The sequence below is a fragment of the Stylophora pistillata genome, chromosome 10 (genome assembly GCF_964205215.1).
Source record: "Stylophora pistillata chromosome 10, jaStyPist1.2, whole genome shotgun sequence".
Lineage (NCBI taxonomy): Eukaryota > Metazoa > Cnidaria > Anthozoa > Scleractinia > Pocilloporidae > Stylophora > Stylophora pistillata.
Genome location: NC_142528.1, coordinates 9975438 through 9994510, shown reverse-complemented (window position 1 = coordinate 9994510; position 19073 = coordinate 9975438). Strand labels below are relative to the sequence as shown.

The 19073-nt window shown below is 37.7% G+C and overlaps 2 protein-coding genes across 2 annotated transcripts; one reads left to right on the top strand and one right to left on the bottom strand.

Moving 5' to 3' along the window:
- LOC111343191 (ribosomal RNA-processing protein 7 homolog A) lies at positions 1–6065 on the bottom strand. The gene is made up of 7 exons (XM_022950347.2): positions 5861–6065; positions 5646–5765; positions 4310–4433; positions 2735–2832; positions 2449–2586; positions 1638–1689; positions 1–817 (listed from the first exon to the last, which is right to left on the bottom strand). The coding sequence occupies exons 1-7, from the start codon at positions 6026–6028 to the stop codon at positions 732–734; spliced, it is 786 nt and encodes a 261-aa protein (XP_022806082.1). The 5' UTR covers positions 6029–6065; the 3' UTR covers positions 1–731.
- On the top strand, positions 6043–19072 carry LOC111343184 (ADP-ribosylation factor-binding protein GGA1). Its single transcript, XM_088737222.1, has 17 exons — positions 6043–6121; positions 6199–6283; positions 6393–6468; positions 8883–8981; positions 10432–10555; positions 10859–10908; positions 11545–11598; positions 11790–11870; positions 12160–12294; positions 12956–13040; positions 13491–13742; positions 14002–14057; positions 14670–15312; positions 15869–15933; positions 16175–16282; positions 16902–17012; positions 17783–19072. Exons 1-17 carry the CDS (start codon positions 6094–6096, stop codon positions 17876–17878), a joined length of 2148 nt encoding a protein of 715 aa, XP_088593348.1. The 5' UTR covers positions 6043–6093; the 3' UTR covers positions 17879–19072.
- The last annotated feature ends 1 nt before the right edge of the window (position 19073 follows it).

Here is a 19073-nt window from a genome sequence, read left to right as displayed (position 1 = left end):
TAAGGAGTTCCTGAATTTATTTTCCCAGTATTTCTTACAGGTTTCATAGAGCTGTGAACCTGGCGTGAAAAGTTTCTAAAGTTTTCAAAAACACAGAACCAAATTCTTAAATCCAACGATGACCAACAGGAATTTTTGTCATTCGCTGCGGCTGTTTAAGGTTCATCATTCAGATATCAAGTTTGCGTTTTCGTGTTTTAGTGCTTGCGAAACCTACACCACAGTTTGTTTTCAAAATAGACTAATCAAGGATCTATTCAAATATATTGGAATCTTTAGTGACGTACATGTAACTCAAAAGTTTCTTGCATCACCGTGAGGTTTCAACTGAATGACGCAGATAACAACTTTGAACGGAAAATGCCGTAAGGCACAATTTTTTCCTTCTTTACAAGAGCTGATTTATTTTAAACTTTGTTTTCTTTTATTTCTTAGATTCGCCGCTTAACACTCTGGAGTGACTTTTGAAGCTCTTTGTTACGAGTGAATGGCCTTTTTGCTCCGGGGCTCAATGAGTGCTACGTGATCAAATTAAATATTCACGGTGTATGCGGGGCGTTAATGTTGATAAAAAAATAACTGCCTCTCCTAACCATACTTTCATGTACACGTCTCAGATATTAGCAACAACAGAAAAGTAAACCTTCTTTGTCGAAATCCCGTTTTCATTTGAATGTTGTCAAAGTAAATAGCAACGCACGCCTCATTAAAAGTCAAATGATTCAGAGCAATCAATAGGGTCGAAATTTTCTGGCTGACTTCATTTCAGCGATTCTTTTCTTGTCCTCGTCGAATTTCTTTCGCAAATGCGCGATGTCTGTCAAAGAAGAAAAAAAGATTAGAACCGTTGACTACTTTACTGAGGGGGGTGAGGAGGGAGAAGAAGAGAACGATACTGGGGGAGAAGGGGAGGGAGGGAAACAGAACAATACTGGGGGAGAAGGGGAGGGAGGGAAACAGAACAATACAGGGGGGTAAGGAACAGGAAGGAAATGATACTGAGGACGGAGAGAGAGGGAGAGAAAGAAAATTATACTGGAGAGGGAGGGGGAGAGGAAAAAATGATACTGGGGACAGAGGTGGGGGTAGAGAAAGAAAATGATATTGTGGATAGGGGGAGGAAGAAAATGATGCTGGGGTAAAGAGGGATGGAGAGGAACAGAACGATTTTGGGGGGGAAGGGAAGGGAGAGGAAGAAAATAATACTGGGGACAGAGGGGGGAAGGAGAGAAGAAAATAATACTGAGGAAGGAGGGGGGAAACAGAGAAAAAAATTATACCGAGGAGGGCGGGGAGAGTGATAGGAATAAAATGATACTGGAGATGCAGGGATAAGGAGAGTTAGGATGGTATTTGACAGGCGGAGAAATAAAACTTTCATACAAAGCCTTTTCAGATATCAGACAAAATAAGGGAACAAGAAGTTCATGAATCCTCCACATATTTACCAATAATTTTTTTCAAATCAAATCCTTGTCTGCAGTCCTACTGAATATTTCACAAAAAGTTAGGGACAAAAGGTCACCTTCTCTGTCCTAAGTTCTTCACAATCCCAATCCTAGTTCATGTACATCTTGGAAGCACACACAGCTGACAAAATAATTGTCCATGTGGCAAAAATAATTCAAGGTACTTACGTTCTCTTCTTGTCTCTCGTTGTTGAAAGTGGTAAAAGTTTAATAGTGCCTGCTGTAAACAAAAAAAAAAAAAAAAAGAGAAAAGAAAGTGGAATGGTGGAAACTTTTTCAATATGAGCAAAATATGCATTTTCTAAAAATTGTAAAATTATCAATAAAGAAATAAAAAGGAAGATGATAAACATTTTAATGGTTGTGGTGAAAGCAAAAAGTAAAAATTCAACAGCATTTCCCCAGAGGATCCAAACTTCAGCCAGGTCTGATTTTGCAAAGAAATGTGTGGGCTTAATATTTCTTAGCTCTAAATTTGATTTTGTTCACCAGTCTAAAAATTACTGACTTAAAAGAGTAATAACATTAAAGTCTAAAAGACTCTCTGGATAAGCTTTTTCTTTAAATATTTTTCATTAGTAGGACCTTACATTTCTATCCCAGAACAGTCCCAGTCCTAACAGGACTTAATCAAAATGATTCCCAAATGGTTTGAATTATCTTATCTTGCTTTTTCGTGTAAAGAAAAGATAATGTACCTGGACAAAAGCATAAAAATTAATTTGATACTGTTCTCGACAGCAGTTCCTAAGGCACTGACAAGGAGAATTTGTATAAAAAAATGAGAGCTTCTTTAGTTGGTGATCATTTCCTTTATTCTTATGACCTTACTGTTTGATTCAGGGCTGATATTGTAAGGAGAAATTGGATATTAATCATTCTTAGGGGTCAAAGGGTTGATATGCCTTGTTATACAGGTGTTCCTTGCAACTGACAATAACTTTTCAGCTGATTAGTGCACACTGCAAATCAGTATTACCTTCTTTTTCCTCTTTTTTCTTTCCCATAGCTCAGTGGCATCCAGTCTGGGTGCAGCTGGGTTCCTTCCACCTCTCCCTACAGTTACCCAGCCCTCGTCATCAGCTTGGTTACGTGATTCAGCCTCAACTCTTTCACTCTGAGTTAAACAAATTAAGCAGCAGAATTATATCATCAAAGAGGATGTGGTACTTAATTGCTTACTCAGTGGAAAATGCATGTATCCTTAACAGGAACCAAATCAAACATCAATTAAAAATAGAAAATGTTGGACAAAGATGTTGCACCTTCTCTTTATCCTCATCAAACTTTGCCATAAATTTATCCACTTCAAGCTGTAACTTTTTTGTATCTGGATATTGCATGTGATATTCTTCAATCCATTCTGAAATGCATTAAATATACAAAATTCACAAACTCTCAGTTTTTGAAATAAAGTAATAAACCAGTACAAGATTACTGATTCATTACATATAATACCAAATAATTATAAGTCTTTGCTGATTCTCCAAAACAAGTGATTTATAATAAAAATCCATCATAACCTGCACCTGGCTTACTGAGATAGAAATGTTCTTCCTACTGATGTCACAGAGTACCTGTAAGTAAACTTAAAAGGGCACAAGTACTAAAAATGTTTCTATCATTTGTTAGCAGCACATACTAGGTGTCAAGCAAGTGAGGACCTACATGACTGTACACCAAGTTCAGGGTTCGACACCTGGCTACCTGTATCACTAGCCACTGGGCTAGTGATTTCTAAAATTTACTGGCCCAAAACACAACTTGGTAACACGGATCAATTTCCCTGCAGGTCTACTTCAACCCCAAACACACAAACCTTCCTCTAAACTTATTGGCAAGATCTTTTAAAATGATAAAGAAAGGTGTTTTTTTCTTCCCTTGTGATAACTTAATGTGCTATTTAAGGAAAAAGCTGAGTAAATTTTCAAGTGTAAGGCAATCATGCGAACATCGCAACATTGGTAGGGAGAAGACTGGGGAAGAAATTGACCATTAAGCGAAGAGTCTAGGATCTAGCTATGTTTCCGATTGACTCGCAAGACAAAAAAGACGCCAGAAGATGAAAGGTTTACTATTAACCTCAAAACATACCTCCTCAACTGTGGGAGCCATTGTTGTCCACAGAAACAACATGCATGACAGCCGATTACGTGACCTAACTAGTTTCCCATTTATTGCACAATAAATGATAAATTAAAATATTATCACAGAATAGTAATGAAACTTGTCGTGCGATAGTAACAAAAATTATTGTGCCATAATAAAAATTATCATGTGATAATAATATTAAGTTATTGCGCGATAATAAATATTATCACGCGATAATTTATCATTTATTGTGCAATAACTTCCTTTTATTGTGTGCTAATTTCCATTTGTTGCACAATAATTTCCATTTATTGCGTGATAATTTATCATTTATTGCGCGATAATCTACGATAAAAAAATTGTGGCATGTCTCTTATGGGCCACTATACTTATGTGCCACTCTAGGTTTATGCCTTCTTTACTGGTATTATCATTACAATTTAAACTTGTTTTTTTTTTTTTTTTATCAACTGTGAGCTTCAAGTAAATTAATTATACATAATTTCTTTCAATTTTTCTACTAGCCAGTGGGCTGTTAAACGTGGGTTTTTACTAGCCCGACCAAATTTTTACTAGCCTCGGGCTACCAGCAGAGATGTCGACCCCTGGAGTTGTTGTAATAAAAGCTGTTTTAAGTCTGGACTAAGAGACAAACAGCTTCATGTACAAGAACAAGTTGACCTCTGCCTGCTTGATGATGTTATGAGCTAAAAGTTCTTCCCATATATGGTCCCATTGACTATGCTTACTTTTCATTCCAGTCGGTATTGGACTTTTCTCTGTTGAGAGCACTCTTACTGTAGACTTGTCTAAGTTTAATGCTGCACTCAAAGAAGAAGACTTTTTGAAGACAATGTAACCGACCTTAAAACCCTATACAAAGGAAGTATGATAGAAGGAAATATATTTGCTAAATAAGATACATATCTGGCAATTCAAATAGAAAAATAAATTAGACATTAACAAAATTGGAGTGGGTTAATAGGCTTAAGATTATTCTGTTCTCAAACCAAGTGGCTTTGTGATCTAATCAGAGCTTATCTCTGTTTCCATAGCATGAAGTAACTAGCAGGGTTATTCTCCCCCCCCCCCCCGATGGGTTGCCAGTCCTTTGAACAGTCCTTTCCACCCCCCTGCCCTCCCAAAATTTTACCCAGTTCCCACTTAGTCTCCTAAATGATGAGGAGGCATAATGAAAATAGTAGTGCAAGGGCCATTTATTTAAACAAGGTCTAACCCAACCTGCCATTACACCCAAGCAAAGAGTCTCAGGTACTCTCTTTTAGAAGGTTGATTTAATAATAAAAGTCCTTCCACTGTTAGCTTTCTGCCCTCTTGACACTGTTCATATAAGTTTTTGTTCAGATAGAGCGTTCAGCTGAAATGAAGGTAGTTTAGAATACAGTTTTGTAAAACAATGGCCAAACCCTGTTTAAATAACTGGCCCCAGGTGTTTTGCCCAAGAACACCACATAATGAAATGATCAGGTATTAAACCCAGACTCCTGCATGATAACCAAGAAGTCACTACATCTTCCACAGAAAACTAAAGTGAATTTATTTTGCCATTCTTCCAAGATGACAAATCCAATATTGCCTGGCTGACCCTTGATTCAACACACCTAACCACAACTCTTGCATCTAAACCAGTCTACAGAGAATGGCAGAATTATTTTGACAAGAACCTATGTAGACCAAGCCATTCATAGCCACATGACCCCAATGCACTAAAAGCAAAACTCAAACTATCGCTCCTTAGTTTTACAACTGCTTAGTGTCGTTTTAAAGCTGCTGATTGACAATCAAAATCAATGGTGACTCTGGCATGCACATAGGCTCTTCAAAAAACAAACAAACAAACAAACAAACACCCATCATGCACCTACCAAAAATTAATAATTTCTTCAGACTGTGCATAATACAGCTTTTGGATAAAAGAAAATAAAGCAAAAAACAAGAGATTTATCTTGGGACTAAAGCTTAAGTTCAGAGAAGTGTGGGATTAAACAGAATTCTGTACCCAGAGAGGGCATGTTAAAAGAAGCCATGAGTAACTGCTACAGTGTCACGTGAAACAAATTATACCTTGACACTTTCTGACGGGATGACTAAGCCTGCCTCATCCTTCTCCGTCGACCCCGGTTGTTTGACGAGAAATACGTCTTTTACGGCGCCACAACTACTGAACAGTCTTTTCAAGGAACCCTAAAGAAGAAGATTTTCTGTAACACTGTAAAAGCTTAAAAGCTACACAACAAAGAAAGGAAAACGAGGTACAAATCCAACACATCTCATGTCACCTTTGTGCAATATGGGGGAATGTTCACCACAAAGAGTGTCTTATTTGGTGGTTTCGTTGTATCTCCATCTCTTGTTATGTGATTCTTGAAATACAGGTAGTGATACGAACAACTTTTTTCGCTGAACTTAACGCAAATCGTTTGAAACCCACCAAGTTGGGACGCCATATTGTCGTGGGCCGAGTAACCGTGCAATCCACTGAACATGCGTGGTACCCAATGTAGAGGCCGTCATGGCGGAAACTCTGGAGGATTTGATTGGTACTGCATTAAACCTTTTAAATGCATTTCCTTTTGTGTATTTGTTGAATTGAAATCCAAAATTAACTTTTTCACAGATAAAGCCACTGATCCTTCTCAAACTAAGGACGGCGTGGACTACTCGACACCAGTATGCGACAGAATAAATCTAGACCTCGATGGGTGAGATTTATGATACAATTTTGCTTTGTGCCTTTATTTATTTCGTTAGAACTTAAAAATTATTTTGATTTACAGTCTGAGCTCATCATTGTCATTATTTCTTCTCTAGACCAACAATTGGGATCCGTTACATAGTGACAAAGGTCAAAAGCGCAAGGGAAGACGAGGCTCTTTTAGGACTGGATGTAAGTTTGGTGCTTCATGTACAATCTTGATCATCTACTTGTATGAACCGCCCTGATCACCTCATAGAAGTAGAAATTTGTGATCCAAACATCTTAGTTAGCGCTGACGTTTCTTAAACACCAGAAGGCAGTTGTTTTTGTCCAAAATAATTTATTTGCATTTCACCGAATTGAAGTATACTGCATTTGTAGTTCCTCTTTCCTCCATAAAAAACACTTCCTGGGATGATTCCTTCACCTTCTTGCACTTTCTTCAGGTTGACATAATGAGTGAATAGTATTTAAGAGATGTAACTTTACACTTTCTCTTGCTGGGTTGAATTCACAAAATATAGTACTATTCTATCCATTCTATTCTTCTTGTATGAAGAGCAAAACTGGTATGAAGAGGGGACTGGTAAGGGGTGACAGGTACTAGTGCACAGGTGGAAAGTAAACAAGAGGTTAAAAAATGATTTATTCTGCTATGTGTATCAGAATAATTTGAATATATCAACAAAGTTAAAATGGTAAATTGGCCACCGTTACGATTATAAAAGCCAACATTTCGAGCGTTAGCCCTTCATCGGAGTGAATAGCGGAATTGTGGATTGTGTGTGCTTTTAAAGGCAGAAAATGGAGCTTCCCACCAGTAACGTAGCTCCATTTTCTGCCTTTAAAAGTACGCACAACCCACAATTCCTCTATTCGCTCCAACGAAGGGCTAACACTCGAAACGTCAGCTTTTGTAATTGTTATGGTGACCAATTTACCATTTCAACTTTGTTGATATATCCAAATTATTTCATTATCCCCACCGAAGCAGCCCCAAACAGTTTCTTCAGAAACTATCAACCTTTACTGAGCAAATAATTAGCCTTCTGACCGCAAAGAATGACAAGCACCTAATTTCTCAAATGCATTAACACCCCTGCATCAAACATTAAGGTCAGGATATCAAAGAAAATGATCACCAACTAAAGAAGCTTTTGATTATTAAACAAATTCTCCTTATCAGCAACTTAATTATGAAATATATAGAGAATATGCATACCAATGTTAGATTGTAAAGGGCCAATCAATCTTCCAATCAATTATTTGATCATTCAATCAATCAGTAGATAATCACAAATTCATTGACAAGTCAGACCTCAACCAGGAAGTAAACACAGGGCTGTGGTCTAGCAGTGCCCAGTGGCCCCTGGCGCCTTATTTTTGCTTTTAGGCTACCCAGGAATCTCTGTTTTTTTCATGAAAAACATACGCTTGGCACCCTGAATTTCACAGTTTCAGAGCACTGGGCTCCTTTCAATTTTTCTTAGAGCACAACCTTGAAACAAAATAGAATGAAATGAACAAATCAATGTCAGTATTTCAATAACTGCTCACCCACCCCTTCCCTAATCCAACGTTAACCCTAACTTGTTATCAGTTGACTGCGAAGGGTAGGTGTGCATATCTTCAAATACTGATTTTTATCAAAATGAACTGCTGAATATGCTCTTTACCCTTTAACTCCCAGAGATGATTAAAAAGTAACTTCTCCCTATAATATCCATACATTATGCAGGAAACAAATAATAAGAATACTCAAACTTTTCAGGTAGAAGTTATTTAGATATAACACCAACTTCTTGTAGCTAATTTACAAGGAAATGGGTAGCAGCTAGAAGAGAGAATTAACAAATGGATCTTGGGAGTTAAAAGGTTGAGTCACTCTCATATGATTTTTAATCATCGCTCTTAAAGTGCACCTAAACCCAAAATTTTTTTTTCGCTTAAAGAAATAAGCTTATTTTTTGGAGTATTTCTGTGCAAAAATTTTTTAATTTGCTTAAATCTTAAATTTTCTGTGCTTAGTCAAAATACGGAAAATCGGCCGCCATCTTGCCCCACGACCGAGTTTAAAGAGGAATGGCTCTAGCGGATAATGTGACGTCAAATCGAGAACATGAAAGTCTGCTTTTCACACATTTTCACTTGTTTGGGAAGGCTGTGGTCGATATTGTCCGAAATATGCCGACCAGGTGTGTTGTATGAGGAATGTATGAAGTGCGATACCCTCTTGCAAATTTTGCACGTTGCTACATCCTCCTACAACACACTTAGTCGGCATATTTTCGGACAAAATCGACTACAACCTTCCCAAACAAGCGAAAATGTGTGAAATGCAGACTTTCGTGTTCTCGATTTGACGTCACATTACCTGCTAGAGCCATCCCTCTTTAAACTCGGCCGTGGGGCAAGATGGCGGCCGATTTTCCATATTTTGACTGGGCACAGACAATTGAAGATTTGAGCAAATAAAAAAATTTTTGCACAGAAATACTCATAAAAATACACTTATTTCGTTAAGCGAAAAAAAATTTTTGGGTTCAGGTGCACTTTAACTGAAAGTAGTGGTGGAAGGATGAAAAATGTCTTTTTTTATTTAGCTAATCGAAGCCTGTGTCAAAAACTGTGGTCAGCGATTTCACAATGAAGTTGGAAAATACAGATTCTTGAATGAACTGATTAAATTAATATCATCAAAGGTATATACGCAATTTAAATTTTATTTTTGTTACATTACTTGCTTGGTTGCTTTTTTTGATGTGGTTACTAGTAGTTTTTAATAGTTGTGATAGGTGCATTTGGAAGTAAGATGCATTCTCAGAGCAGTTGAACAAGTGTTTTGTGAGAAAGAGGTTCATTGACTGAACACATCTTTAAAATAGGCAATCACAGCTGTTTAAAACCAACCAATCACGTTATCTAAGGGTTATTCACCAATAAGAGGAGAGCATAATTTACCGCCTCCTGGTTAGCTCAATTGGTAGAGCGCCGGACTGTCGTGCGGGAGGTCGTGAGTTCAAATCCGGCTGGACCAACATTCAGGGTCTTTTATTAACTGAGAAGAAAGTGCTGCCTTTGTAATAATATCTGCAAATGATTAGACTTTCTAGTCTTCTCAGATAGGGACTATAAATGGAGGTCCCGTCTCCTGCAGGGTTGGGGTAGGAGACGTTAATTTCCCACACACGAGATTACTGTGTGATGGATGTCCTCCCCGGGGTGGGATAGGTGGGTAAAAAAAGGGGTTAGGTGTCAATTGGAATGAAAGTTCTGTTCCTTTCTCCTGCCATTCCTGAGGCAAATGAATTAAACTTAAACTTAAACATAATGAGGTATAAAGTGATATATAATTAATCAACGTTATTCTCTGAGGAAGAATGGAAGTTTCAAAGTGAAACATAGCAAGCCACTTTGAGAGTGACTGACCAAAGTATAACACTTTATCATAAGTGTTTTCCACACATCCTGTGTTAAGTGACCTCCATTTTTTTCCTTTCCAATTTTGTATTGTTAATCAAGTGTGTTGCCCTAGGAAATTTTCAGAGCAATTTCAGATCTAATCTCAAATTATGAACTAAAGGTGGTTTGCACATCCTTTCTTCTGTTACCAACTGAAGGAGAATGGTGGCTGACTTAGTCTTGCTTTTATACCTGTTTCCTGAAAGGTTGTAGAAAAGATCACTGTAAAAATCTTCCCAAAACATGTTGTGAGTAGATTTCAGGGCATGGTTCCTTGACTTCAGGATTTCAAGGGAACTTGAGTAAGGATGAGGTGCTGCAGTTTTAATTAATTAATTTATTTGATGTATTGAGATTCATATAATTTACTGGATATCCAGATTATCTTTAGAGATTGTTTTGGGTACTTTTGTCCTTTTTTTCCCAACAACCTTTCTCAAAACAGCTGTATAAGATAAGCATCCTACTTTGTGGTTATCTACATCTTTTGGACAAGCGTAAATGACCTTTTGGCTTAGGGTATAGATGGGCTTGGGAAAACTTCATAGAAAATTTCAGTGACTCATATCCTCAGCTTGGGCACCCATTGGGAAGATTACTTACTAATAACAAGATATGTTGGGAATCAATTGATTTTATTATGCATCAGTAATTATGGATTGATTTTGTTAATAATTATGCATTACTCAGTATGATGGGGACTGGACAGCTGCCCCAGTGAAGAAACGCATTATCCAGTGTATGTATAGCTGGACTGTAGGTTTACCAACGGAGACCAAAATTGCAGAGGCTTACAAGATGCTAAAAACACAAGGTACAGTAACAGAGCCAACCTTATTTTGATCCATTTTTATTCCAAGAGGTTATTTTCCCCCTAAGTTGCCATGGTGGGTAGATTACAGGAGGAAGAACATGACCTCATGAAGTGAGAATTGACTTCATTCAGTCTTTTTTTTATCCTTTTACTGTCACTCATGTTATGTGATAGGTTACATGACTTTTCAGACCAAGCTTGTACATGCTGTTAAATATACTGTATCATGACTTAAACTCAACCACAAAATTGAAAAATCTTAATAATTGATGTAGTTTTGATATAAAACTATTTTTCAATTAGGAATTGTCACCACGGACCCACAAGATCCGTATGCTCAAACTGCTGCTGAAGTAAGCAAGAAAATTGATACAGATGGTGCCTTACTTTTGCTCTTAGGCGACTCAGGAATCTTAGTTTTTTCATTAAAAAGTATATGCTGGGCACCCTGTATTTCACAATTTCAGAGCACTGAGCTCCCTTCAATTTTTCTTGAAGCACAGCCTTGGATCAGTAGAGACAGAATTGGACAGCGTGGAATCTTGTTGCCAATTAAAACTATGACAAAATTTGAGAGAAAATAGCAACTCAATAAATGTTATCATAAACCAACAGTACTGTTAGCTCAATGTAATGTGCAGCAACAGCATGCGTACACGTATATCAGGGGTATTTTCCGATTACACAGGTATGATGTGTACACTGTCCTATTAGTGTTCAAATTGCACAGGTGATAACCAATCACATTGGAGACTGAACAAATTATTAGGATTTTTTAAATTATTTATAGGTGACAGGGATCCTTTGAAACTAAACACCACAATTGGCAGGAAAAAAAAACTAGATTTAAAACAACTTATCATGTGTCATGTATATTTATGAAATTCAATGTAATTATGACTAAACTAGAAAAAATTATAGTATGATAGACCATAAAGACTTACAGAGTACTTATGAAATTGAATTTAAATGTGGCTTTCTTTGGACAGAATCCTCCTGACAAATCAAAAGATACGATATTCCAGGATGAAGAGAAATCAAAGGTTTGATTTTCCAACTTGTTTAGTTAAATTCTTTGACATTGAAGCACATGTAGAAGTTTAATAATTTCATAATATCAAGTGGTAGTAGCTACTTCTTTCTTCTTATTCCTCTTTATTTAGATCTAAATAAGTTGTGTGTCAGCTTTTAATCTCTGTTTGTCAACTTTGAAATGATCTCTTTGTTTTTCTAGCTGTTGGCTCGCCTTCTGAAGAGTAGCCATCCAGAAGATTTACAAGCTGCAAATAGACTGATCAAGACAATGGTCAGACAGGTTGGTGCCTCCACACTGCATATGGCCCAAATTTATCTTCAGGTGTTGATATGCCTCTTGAGAGTAAACAAATTAAAAAAGTCAACACAAGGAAAAATTTGGATTTGCAAGCAGACATGTACTGGTAATGCTCTGCTTATTTTGTAGATGCTGATTGCATATTTGAATCAAAGGGAGATATCGAACACATTTTTAAGAGCACCAAATGAAGAAAAGAAGTTTGGATGTTAGATCAAAAAATTTGATGATTTTTTTTTTCTTTTTTTTTTTTTTTTTTCTTCCATTCCAGGATGAAATGAAGATGGAGAGACTGGTGAAAAGAAATACAGAAATGGAGACATGCTGTAATAACATCAAGCTTCTGACAGAGATGTTGAATCATTATAGTCCTTCTTCTCCAGCTCAGGATAAGGAACTCATGAAGGTAAAACTGTATTGTTTGCTTTTTTTTTTTTTTAGTTTGCTTACCTCTATTGCTACTAAAAAGTGTTTTCAAAAGGTACATAAGTCAATGTAGCTTGATTATTTTTTTATTTCATTTTTATTTTTTTATTAGCTGGAATATTGTGCTAATACATATATCTTATTTACCAAGCGTGAGGGCTGTACTGGGAGAATATCAGCCTGAGGTCTTGACAGTACGGACCGAGCGCAGCGAGTTCCGTACAAAAAAGACCGAGGGCCGATATTCTTCCAGTACGGTCCCGAGCAAGCTTGGTTAATAAGAGATTTATTATATGACTGAAGTTCAAAGGGACACAAGTGCAGTAACATTCAGGACCATTCGGGACAGTGCCCGGTCCAATACTGAGAGAATAAATTATTGACTGGCAATAGAGCATTTTGATTGGTTGATTTTAGTTATTGGCCCTCTGACCACCCGATTCGCGTAATAAAAAAATCTACAAATAACAGTATTAATTAAAAGGGAAAAAATAAGGGAGAGATAAGAACAGGAAGCCCAGGATTGAAGGGGAAAAAATTAATGTAATAGGAAACTAAGAATACACTTTGACTCAATAACTGTTACTGTAACTGTAACAGTTGTAGATTAGTAATGGGTTTATTGTATGAAATGTTTATAGGAACTGTATGACTCCTGTGATAAAATGAGACCACAATTGTTTAGACTAGCCAGTTCAGCCACTGAAGATGGTGATGAAGGATTGGGTAAGTTAGGTTCAACTCAGAAGCAGAACTTTACACTTTTTAGTGGTAAGGAATTCAGTGGCCCAAAATGCTAAATTTTTATCCTGGACTTTTACCACCAATTACAGCACTAGAAGTCTGACCCACTGTTGATCAAAGAACACATGGTTTTTCATCTGCTGAGAAGCTTGTTGTGTGGACAAAAATTTAATTTAATGGCCAGTCTGTGAACACCTGGTTTTAATTCCTTTGAAGATTGGATTGTTAAGAGTCAACTAATCAGGGTGTTTCCAAGATGGGAGAATTCATCCAGCTATGATGCAGAACTCCCTGTTCAAGTTCACAAACTTGAGTTATTTTTTGTTCACGCATTGAGATTCTCCTCTTGTTTCTTTATTCTTTTCTCCAGCAACTAAATTTCATAATGCAAACCATGACTAATACTCTTTAACAATGTACAAACTATTGCAGCTGAAATTCTCAGAGTGAATGATGACTTATCAAGAGTGTTAGAGTACTATAAAAGGATATTTGGAGTAGCTCCAGGAGCACCCAGTACACCAACTAGTCCTGGACCTCTTTCCGTGGCTCAGACAGCAAATTCTGAAGTCAGTCCTCCTGCTGGTGCATCCACCCTTATTGATCTGGGCACTGGAGGCCAACAAGGAACCTCGGTGGAAACTCCAGCATCCAGTGTTTTGGAAAATGAACTTAAAGCTCTAGGTGAGTCCTAATTGGTTTAGTTTGACATCCAGGAACTTACTAATAACTAACATGACTAATTCAAATCCCAAATGTTTTTGGCAATATGCAAGTGTGGTATTGAATAGTAAGGATTGCTTACAAATTTAGTTCTTAGATTGCTTATTATTATTTTTGCTTTTCCATGTATGTGTAGTTTTGATTTGCAGACTCCCATGAAAGTTATGACCATTATTTATTTATTTATTTATTTATTTGTTAACTTACTTTTGTTATATAGGTCTTCACGATCTAGAGGCACCATCAGTAAAGAGCAATTCTCAGATACCACTTCAGGTATTGCCTTTTTCCCCTACAATTACAGTATTTATCCACAAGACAGTGAATATCTCACATTTTAAACCTTTAACCCTTACAAGTGACTAGCATCTAATTTCTCCTTACAATATCACCCCTGAATCACACATTCAGGTCAGGAGAATAAAGGAAATGATCACCAACAACAGAGACTCTTGATCGATAAGCAAATTCTCCTTGTCAGCATCTTGGGAAATGTATAGAGAACAGTATAGAGAATATGCATACTGTTATTAAGGAGTTTAACCTGCATGCTCAAATTTCAAACCCTTTTAATTTTTCCTTACAATATCAAAACAATATCCAGCAGACATGTGATGAGATCTGGGAATGAAATGGAGAATAATTGTAGATAATGACCTCCTTATTTCTGTCATGCATAGAAATGGAGTGCGAGTGAATAATCTAATTGTTTTGGCACTGAACTACTGACAGTTCAAAACTTAACAAATTGCTGTAATTATAGAATAGTGTTTTACTGTAACAGAGTTCTCAATATTACATATTTTACTTGAGGTTGAGTCTACAAACATGTAATTATGGAAATTCACAAAATGTGAAAAATTTTGATTTCTTAATATTCTTCTTCAGCAAGCCACTCAGCAGCAGCAGCCTAGTGTTGTAGGACCTTGGGGCGCGCCAGCCCAGAACTTTGGCATTCTGCCACCACCATCCACTACAGTAGGCGTGGTTAGACCAATGGGTCAGCCCCAGGTGGCTGGAATGATGCCCCCTACCTATATGGTTGCAGGACAGATGAATAGAATGCCGTTCCAAGCCATGTCTCCTGGTGCAATGACCATGGCACCAAGGCTGGGACCACTGACTATGGGTGTCAATAGCTTTACCATGCCAGCTGTTGGTTCATCTCCTCGTGGGAATCTACCAGCAGCTGGAGGTAGGAAGGCGGAAGAACAGGCAAGGCCGCCAAGTGCATTGGACTTACTTGGTCAAGAATTACTACAGACCCAGAAGCAGCAACAGAAGCAGAAACAAACTGTCGCTCCACTGCAAGAGAAACCTGCCCCTGAGCAGCAGCAGCAGGTGGTGGCAGCCTCTACAGCTGACAGTCTGTTGTCGTTAGGAGTGGAGCCAAGCCCTTCAACCCTTCCGGTCGGGTCTGTCAATGTTAGTTCACCTTCACCAGCCACTTTTCCTCCAGTACCTTCTCCACCAAAGCCAACACCTCCCTCTTTAGACAATGTCTTTGTTCCTTTAGATACCATAAAACCAGGTAAGCAACAGCAGCTAAGCAAAAGCTAAGGATGCGTGGCGCTCGTTTCTAATGCGAGAGCGCGTTAAGTATTTTACAGAATTCTATACCCTAATATCAGTACCCATAATCCCCATATCCTTCTCTAGACTTTTCCCTTGGTGCTGACAATGAGAATTCATTTAACAATCGAAGCTTCGCGCGTTGACGATCATTGTATGGGTGATCTTACAGTATTGTATAGGTGACCATACAGAATTAATGTCAGGAGAAATTACATGCTGGTGGCTCTCAGGGTTTAAAAGGTTAAGTTCAATGCAAGTTGCTTCTTTGCTTTTCTAATATGTTTGTCAGTTTTATTTTATTTTGTCTCATTTGAACTTAATAACTTTGCGTGGCGTATGGAATTGTAACTTTCATCGGTTCATTTTATTTGGCCACTAATAGTATAACTAATCTTTTCAAAGGTTGTTATCAATTCAGTAACTTCTGTTGATTGGGTTCTTCAATAGTTTTAGTTTTCGATCTGGTCTTGCGTTCACTTCTTTTTTTTTTTTTTTGTACTTCCTTAATTTAGGAAACCATCCACCACTAACAGTTCTCGATAAAAACAGCATCAAATTAATTTTTCACTTTGCTAAGGTATGTAGACAATATTCAGGCAATATTGATATTCTCAATTTCAAGACGAAGAAAGCTGCTGCATTAAGTTTTGTGTTTGAAGACAAAGACCTGCAACTGATTTACGCACAAGTTTGAGTTCATCTTATGACACTGATTACAATGGCAGCAGTACCTGGCGAAATCTCTCCAGCCATCATTTTCTGTCAGATTTGAGCATCAGAGGTTATTGGCCTAACTGTCTTTGACTATTAATTCACAGACGAGCGCAGAGCTAGACAGAAAAGACTTGCTGGTTGTTGTGATTTCCACCATGAGTTCGCTATCATATGAAGTTAAGAATTTCGTTTTTCAGGCTGCAGTACCAAAGGTAAATCCTCACCATGTTTCTTCCAAGTAAACCACTTGTCATTTTGAAATACAATGAGTTTTGGTTTCGAAACGCTTTTCTTACGGAACGCGAAAGTTCATTATTCAATACAAAGTGGTTTCCGAGGCTCAGGTTCGAGAGCTGGTGAGATTCGTCAAGTTATTTTGATGTGTCTCGCTCACGCGCGTTAGCGGAGCACCTTTTCAGTAAACACAGTGGTTAGAATTAAGACATGCGCGAGAGGATCAATTTTGGCCACCAGCGCGCCATTTTCCCGCGCAAAATTTCGAAGGAAAGCATGAAAAAACTGCTGTCACGCATGAAAAAGCGAAAGAAAATTGAAACTTTCGTGAAGGTTTGTAAATGGAAGCAAAGCTAGGTTATATGTTATTTAAACCGTGACTTACTGGTTTGTGTGTTTGTTTGTAACTCGCATGAGACAACTTTGTTCAGACTGCCTGAAGCACGCCACGTAGGCATTACAACGTTCGCATATGCGCAGACGTATTTTTGTAATCCGCAAAGTATTCAAAATTTATATCCTTTCCGATTCTAAGCTTCGTCAGCTTGAGCTGTCGAAGCTTTCAGCGGTCTCAAAAAAATGTTGTATGTTTTTCAGACCATGAAAGTGAAGCTTCAACCTCCATCTGGTAGCGAGTTGCCGGCATATAATCCAATTCTTCCTCCCTCAGCCATCACACAGGTTATGTTGATCGCTAATCCAGCAAGGGTATGTCAACTTTAGACACTGTATGTATTCCAGCTTTCAGGTTGGGTTTATTTGCTCATGTTTTCACTATTTGTTTGGGCTGAGGGAATTTGTCAATTCTCTGTTACCGACGTGCGATGATTAACCCTGTTCGCCCTTACATCAGTATCCATATTCTCTATACTGGTCTCTATACGTTTCCTGAGATTCTGGCAAGGAGGATTTGTTTAACAATCAAGAGTTGCTTTAACTGGTGATCATTTCCTTTATTCTCGTGACCTTAATGTGTGATTCAGGGGTGATTTTGTAAGGAGAAATCAGATGCTGGTCACTGTAAGGAGTCAAAGGTTTAACGATGTGTCCGATGCGAAAAAAATAATAGGAGGACAATATTTTGAAAAGTTGATGACTTTAATTTCGGGGAAAGAAAATATTTTTGTTCATTTTGTTTTAATAAGTTCTTACTAACTGAGTGAGAGGGCCATACTGGGGAATATTGGCCCGAGGTCGTCCAAAAAACGACTGAGGGCCATTATTCCCCACTCAAATCGAGCAAGTGGGGTTAGTAAGTCGTTAAATATAAGGCACTCAGACCTAACTTGTTTATTGTAAATTTGTCGGCTTTAGCTAACAAAACAAAAAGGCCCACGACCGTTTCCGTGGAAACGGTCCGTAGGGCAAAAGAGGGACCAAGTAAGAACCAATCAGAACGCTCGTATTTTCCTCAGAACTACCTTGCCACATCATAAATAAATATATTTCTTCCTTGTTTACTTGTGTTTTGCTGACAGGAAAAGATCAGATTAAAGTTCAAAATAAGTTACCAAGTTGATGGCGCTTCCCTGACAGAAACTGGCGAGGTGGACAGCTTCCCTAGCGATGTTTAAGGATAAATCGAAGGATGATTTCAAGTCTCTGCTTGCGATGAGTAATTGTGGTTGGATTGAGTGGAGTCCGATTCGGTCTGTAACCTTACGAGTGATTCGCGGAGTCGGATTTGTTACTATCGCGTATGATTACAGACAGAATTAGACAACAAGAAGTCCTGTTACCAATGAATCAAAACTATAACAAAATTTTTAGGTACGTACTAGCCATCGTTTTATTGAGAAAAACAATAGTTAACTCTGCGAAGTGTGTGATAACAGCATGCGCACATGATACGTAGGATCTAATTACACAGGCAAGACGCTTGCACTGTCCAATTACGTCCAATTCAGTGCAAGCGTGACGCTTACGCTGTCCTGTAAATGCTCAAATCGGGCGGGAAATAACCAATCGTGTTCGAGAATTTTGGGATAGTTTCGATTTAGACACTAGTTTAATTGAATAGGGAAGAGTTGTTCGTGATAGTTTAAAATTTACACCTTAGCGCCTAAAGTAAAAATAAGAAAAACGTTAAGGAAGAATAATCTGATGTAACTCTTAGAGGTTTTCGAGAATAGAAAGAACAAGTTCCGCCAGGCTTGAACGCGGGCGAGGGAGGGTCGTGGTCGACGATCTTGAAAAAAGAAAAAAAACCGAGGTTCGTCATTTTTAATCCAAGTCAATCTTTTAGTTCCTTCCTTTTAGTTTCTTCTGACTCTTTTGATAATTGTTTACATTTAAAAAAGATCACTTTAGGAATGCTTTATTTTAAAAAGGCAAGTGTTTGTGCCGGATGCTTTAAATGAAAAGCGAAGGTAGTTTTATGACTTCTTCTTGAGTATTCTCCCTCACCACAGATGAGGGAGAATACTCGAGTATTGACGGTCGGAGAGTATTTAATTCTATTAAAAAAGTCAATCAGTACATGCAAATGATTTTCATACCAAGTTGGCCTGAATTCTATTGATGGTATGCAACCGAATGTTTGTTTGTTAGTTCCAGAAAAGACTTTGGAAAAAAAAAATTTAATGGGAAGATAGAGAATTTACTTTCTAAAACTAATGAAATACCAAGTTGTTATTAGTGACTTCGCTAGGCTATCTTTAAGATACTGGAAACAGGTTTACATAATTGCTATATTAAGCCGTCTTAAAACTGAGCTTACAGTTACAAAAAATTGTTGTTATTCAAATTAAAGTATTTAATTTAAGGAAC

What these genes read in the sequence shown, in the direction of transcription:
- LOC111343184 (XM_088737222.1), top strand. Translation starts at nt 6,094, where the DNA reads ATGGCGGAAACTCTGGAGGATTTGATTG. An exon ending in AGGCTCTTTTAGGACTGGAT is followed by an intron (nt 6,469 to 8,882) that starts GTAAGTTTGGTG and finishes TTTTTTATTTAG; the next exon opens with CTAATCGAAGCCTGTGTCAA. An exon ending in ATGCTCAAACTGCTGCTGAA is followed by an intron (nt 10,909 to 11,544) that starts GTAAGCAAGAAA and finishes TTCTTTGGACAG; the next exon opens with AATCCTCCTGACAAATCAAA.
- LOC111343191 (XM_022950347.2), bottom strand. Translation starts at nt 6,028, where the DNA reads ATGGCGTCCCAACTTGGTGGGTTTCAAACGATTTGCGTTAAGTTCAGC. An exon ending in TCCCGTCAGAAAGTGTCAAG is followed by an intron (nt 4,434 to 5,645) that starts GTATAATTTGTT and finishes TCCTTTGTATAG; the next exon opens with GGTTTTAAGGTCGGTTACAT. An exon ending in ACGAGAGACAAGAAGAGAAC is followed by an intron (nt 818 to 1,637) that starts GTAAGTACCTTG and finishes CTTCTTTGACAG; the next exon opens with ACATCGCGCATTTGCGAAAG.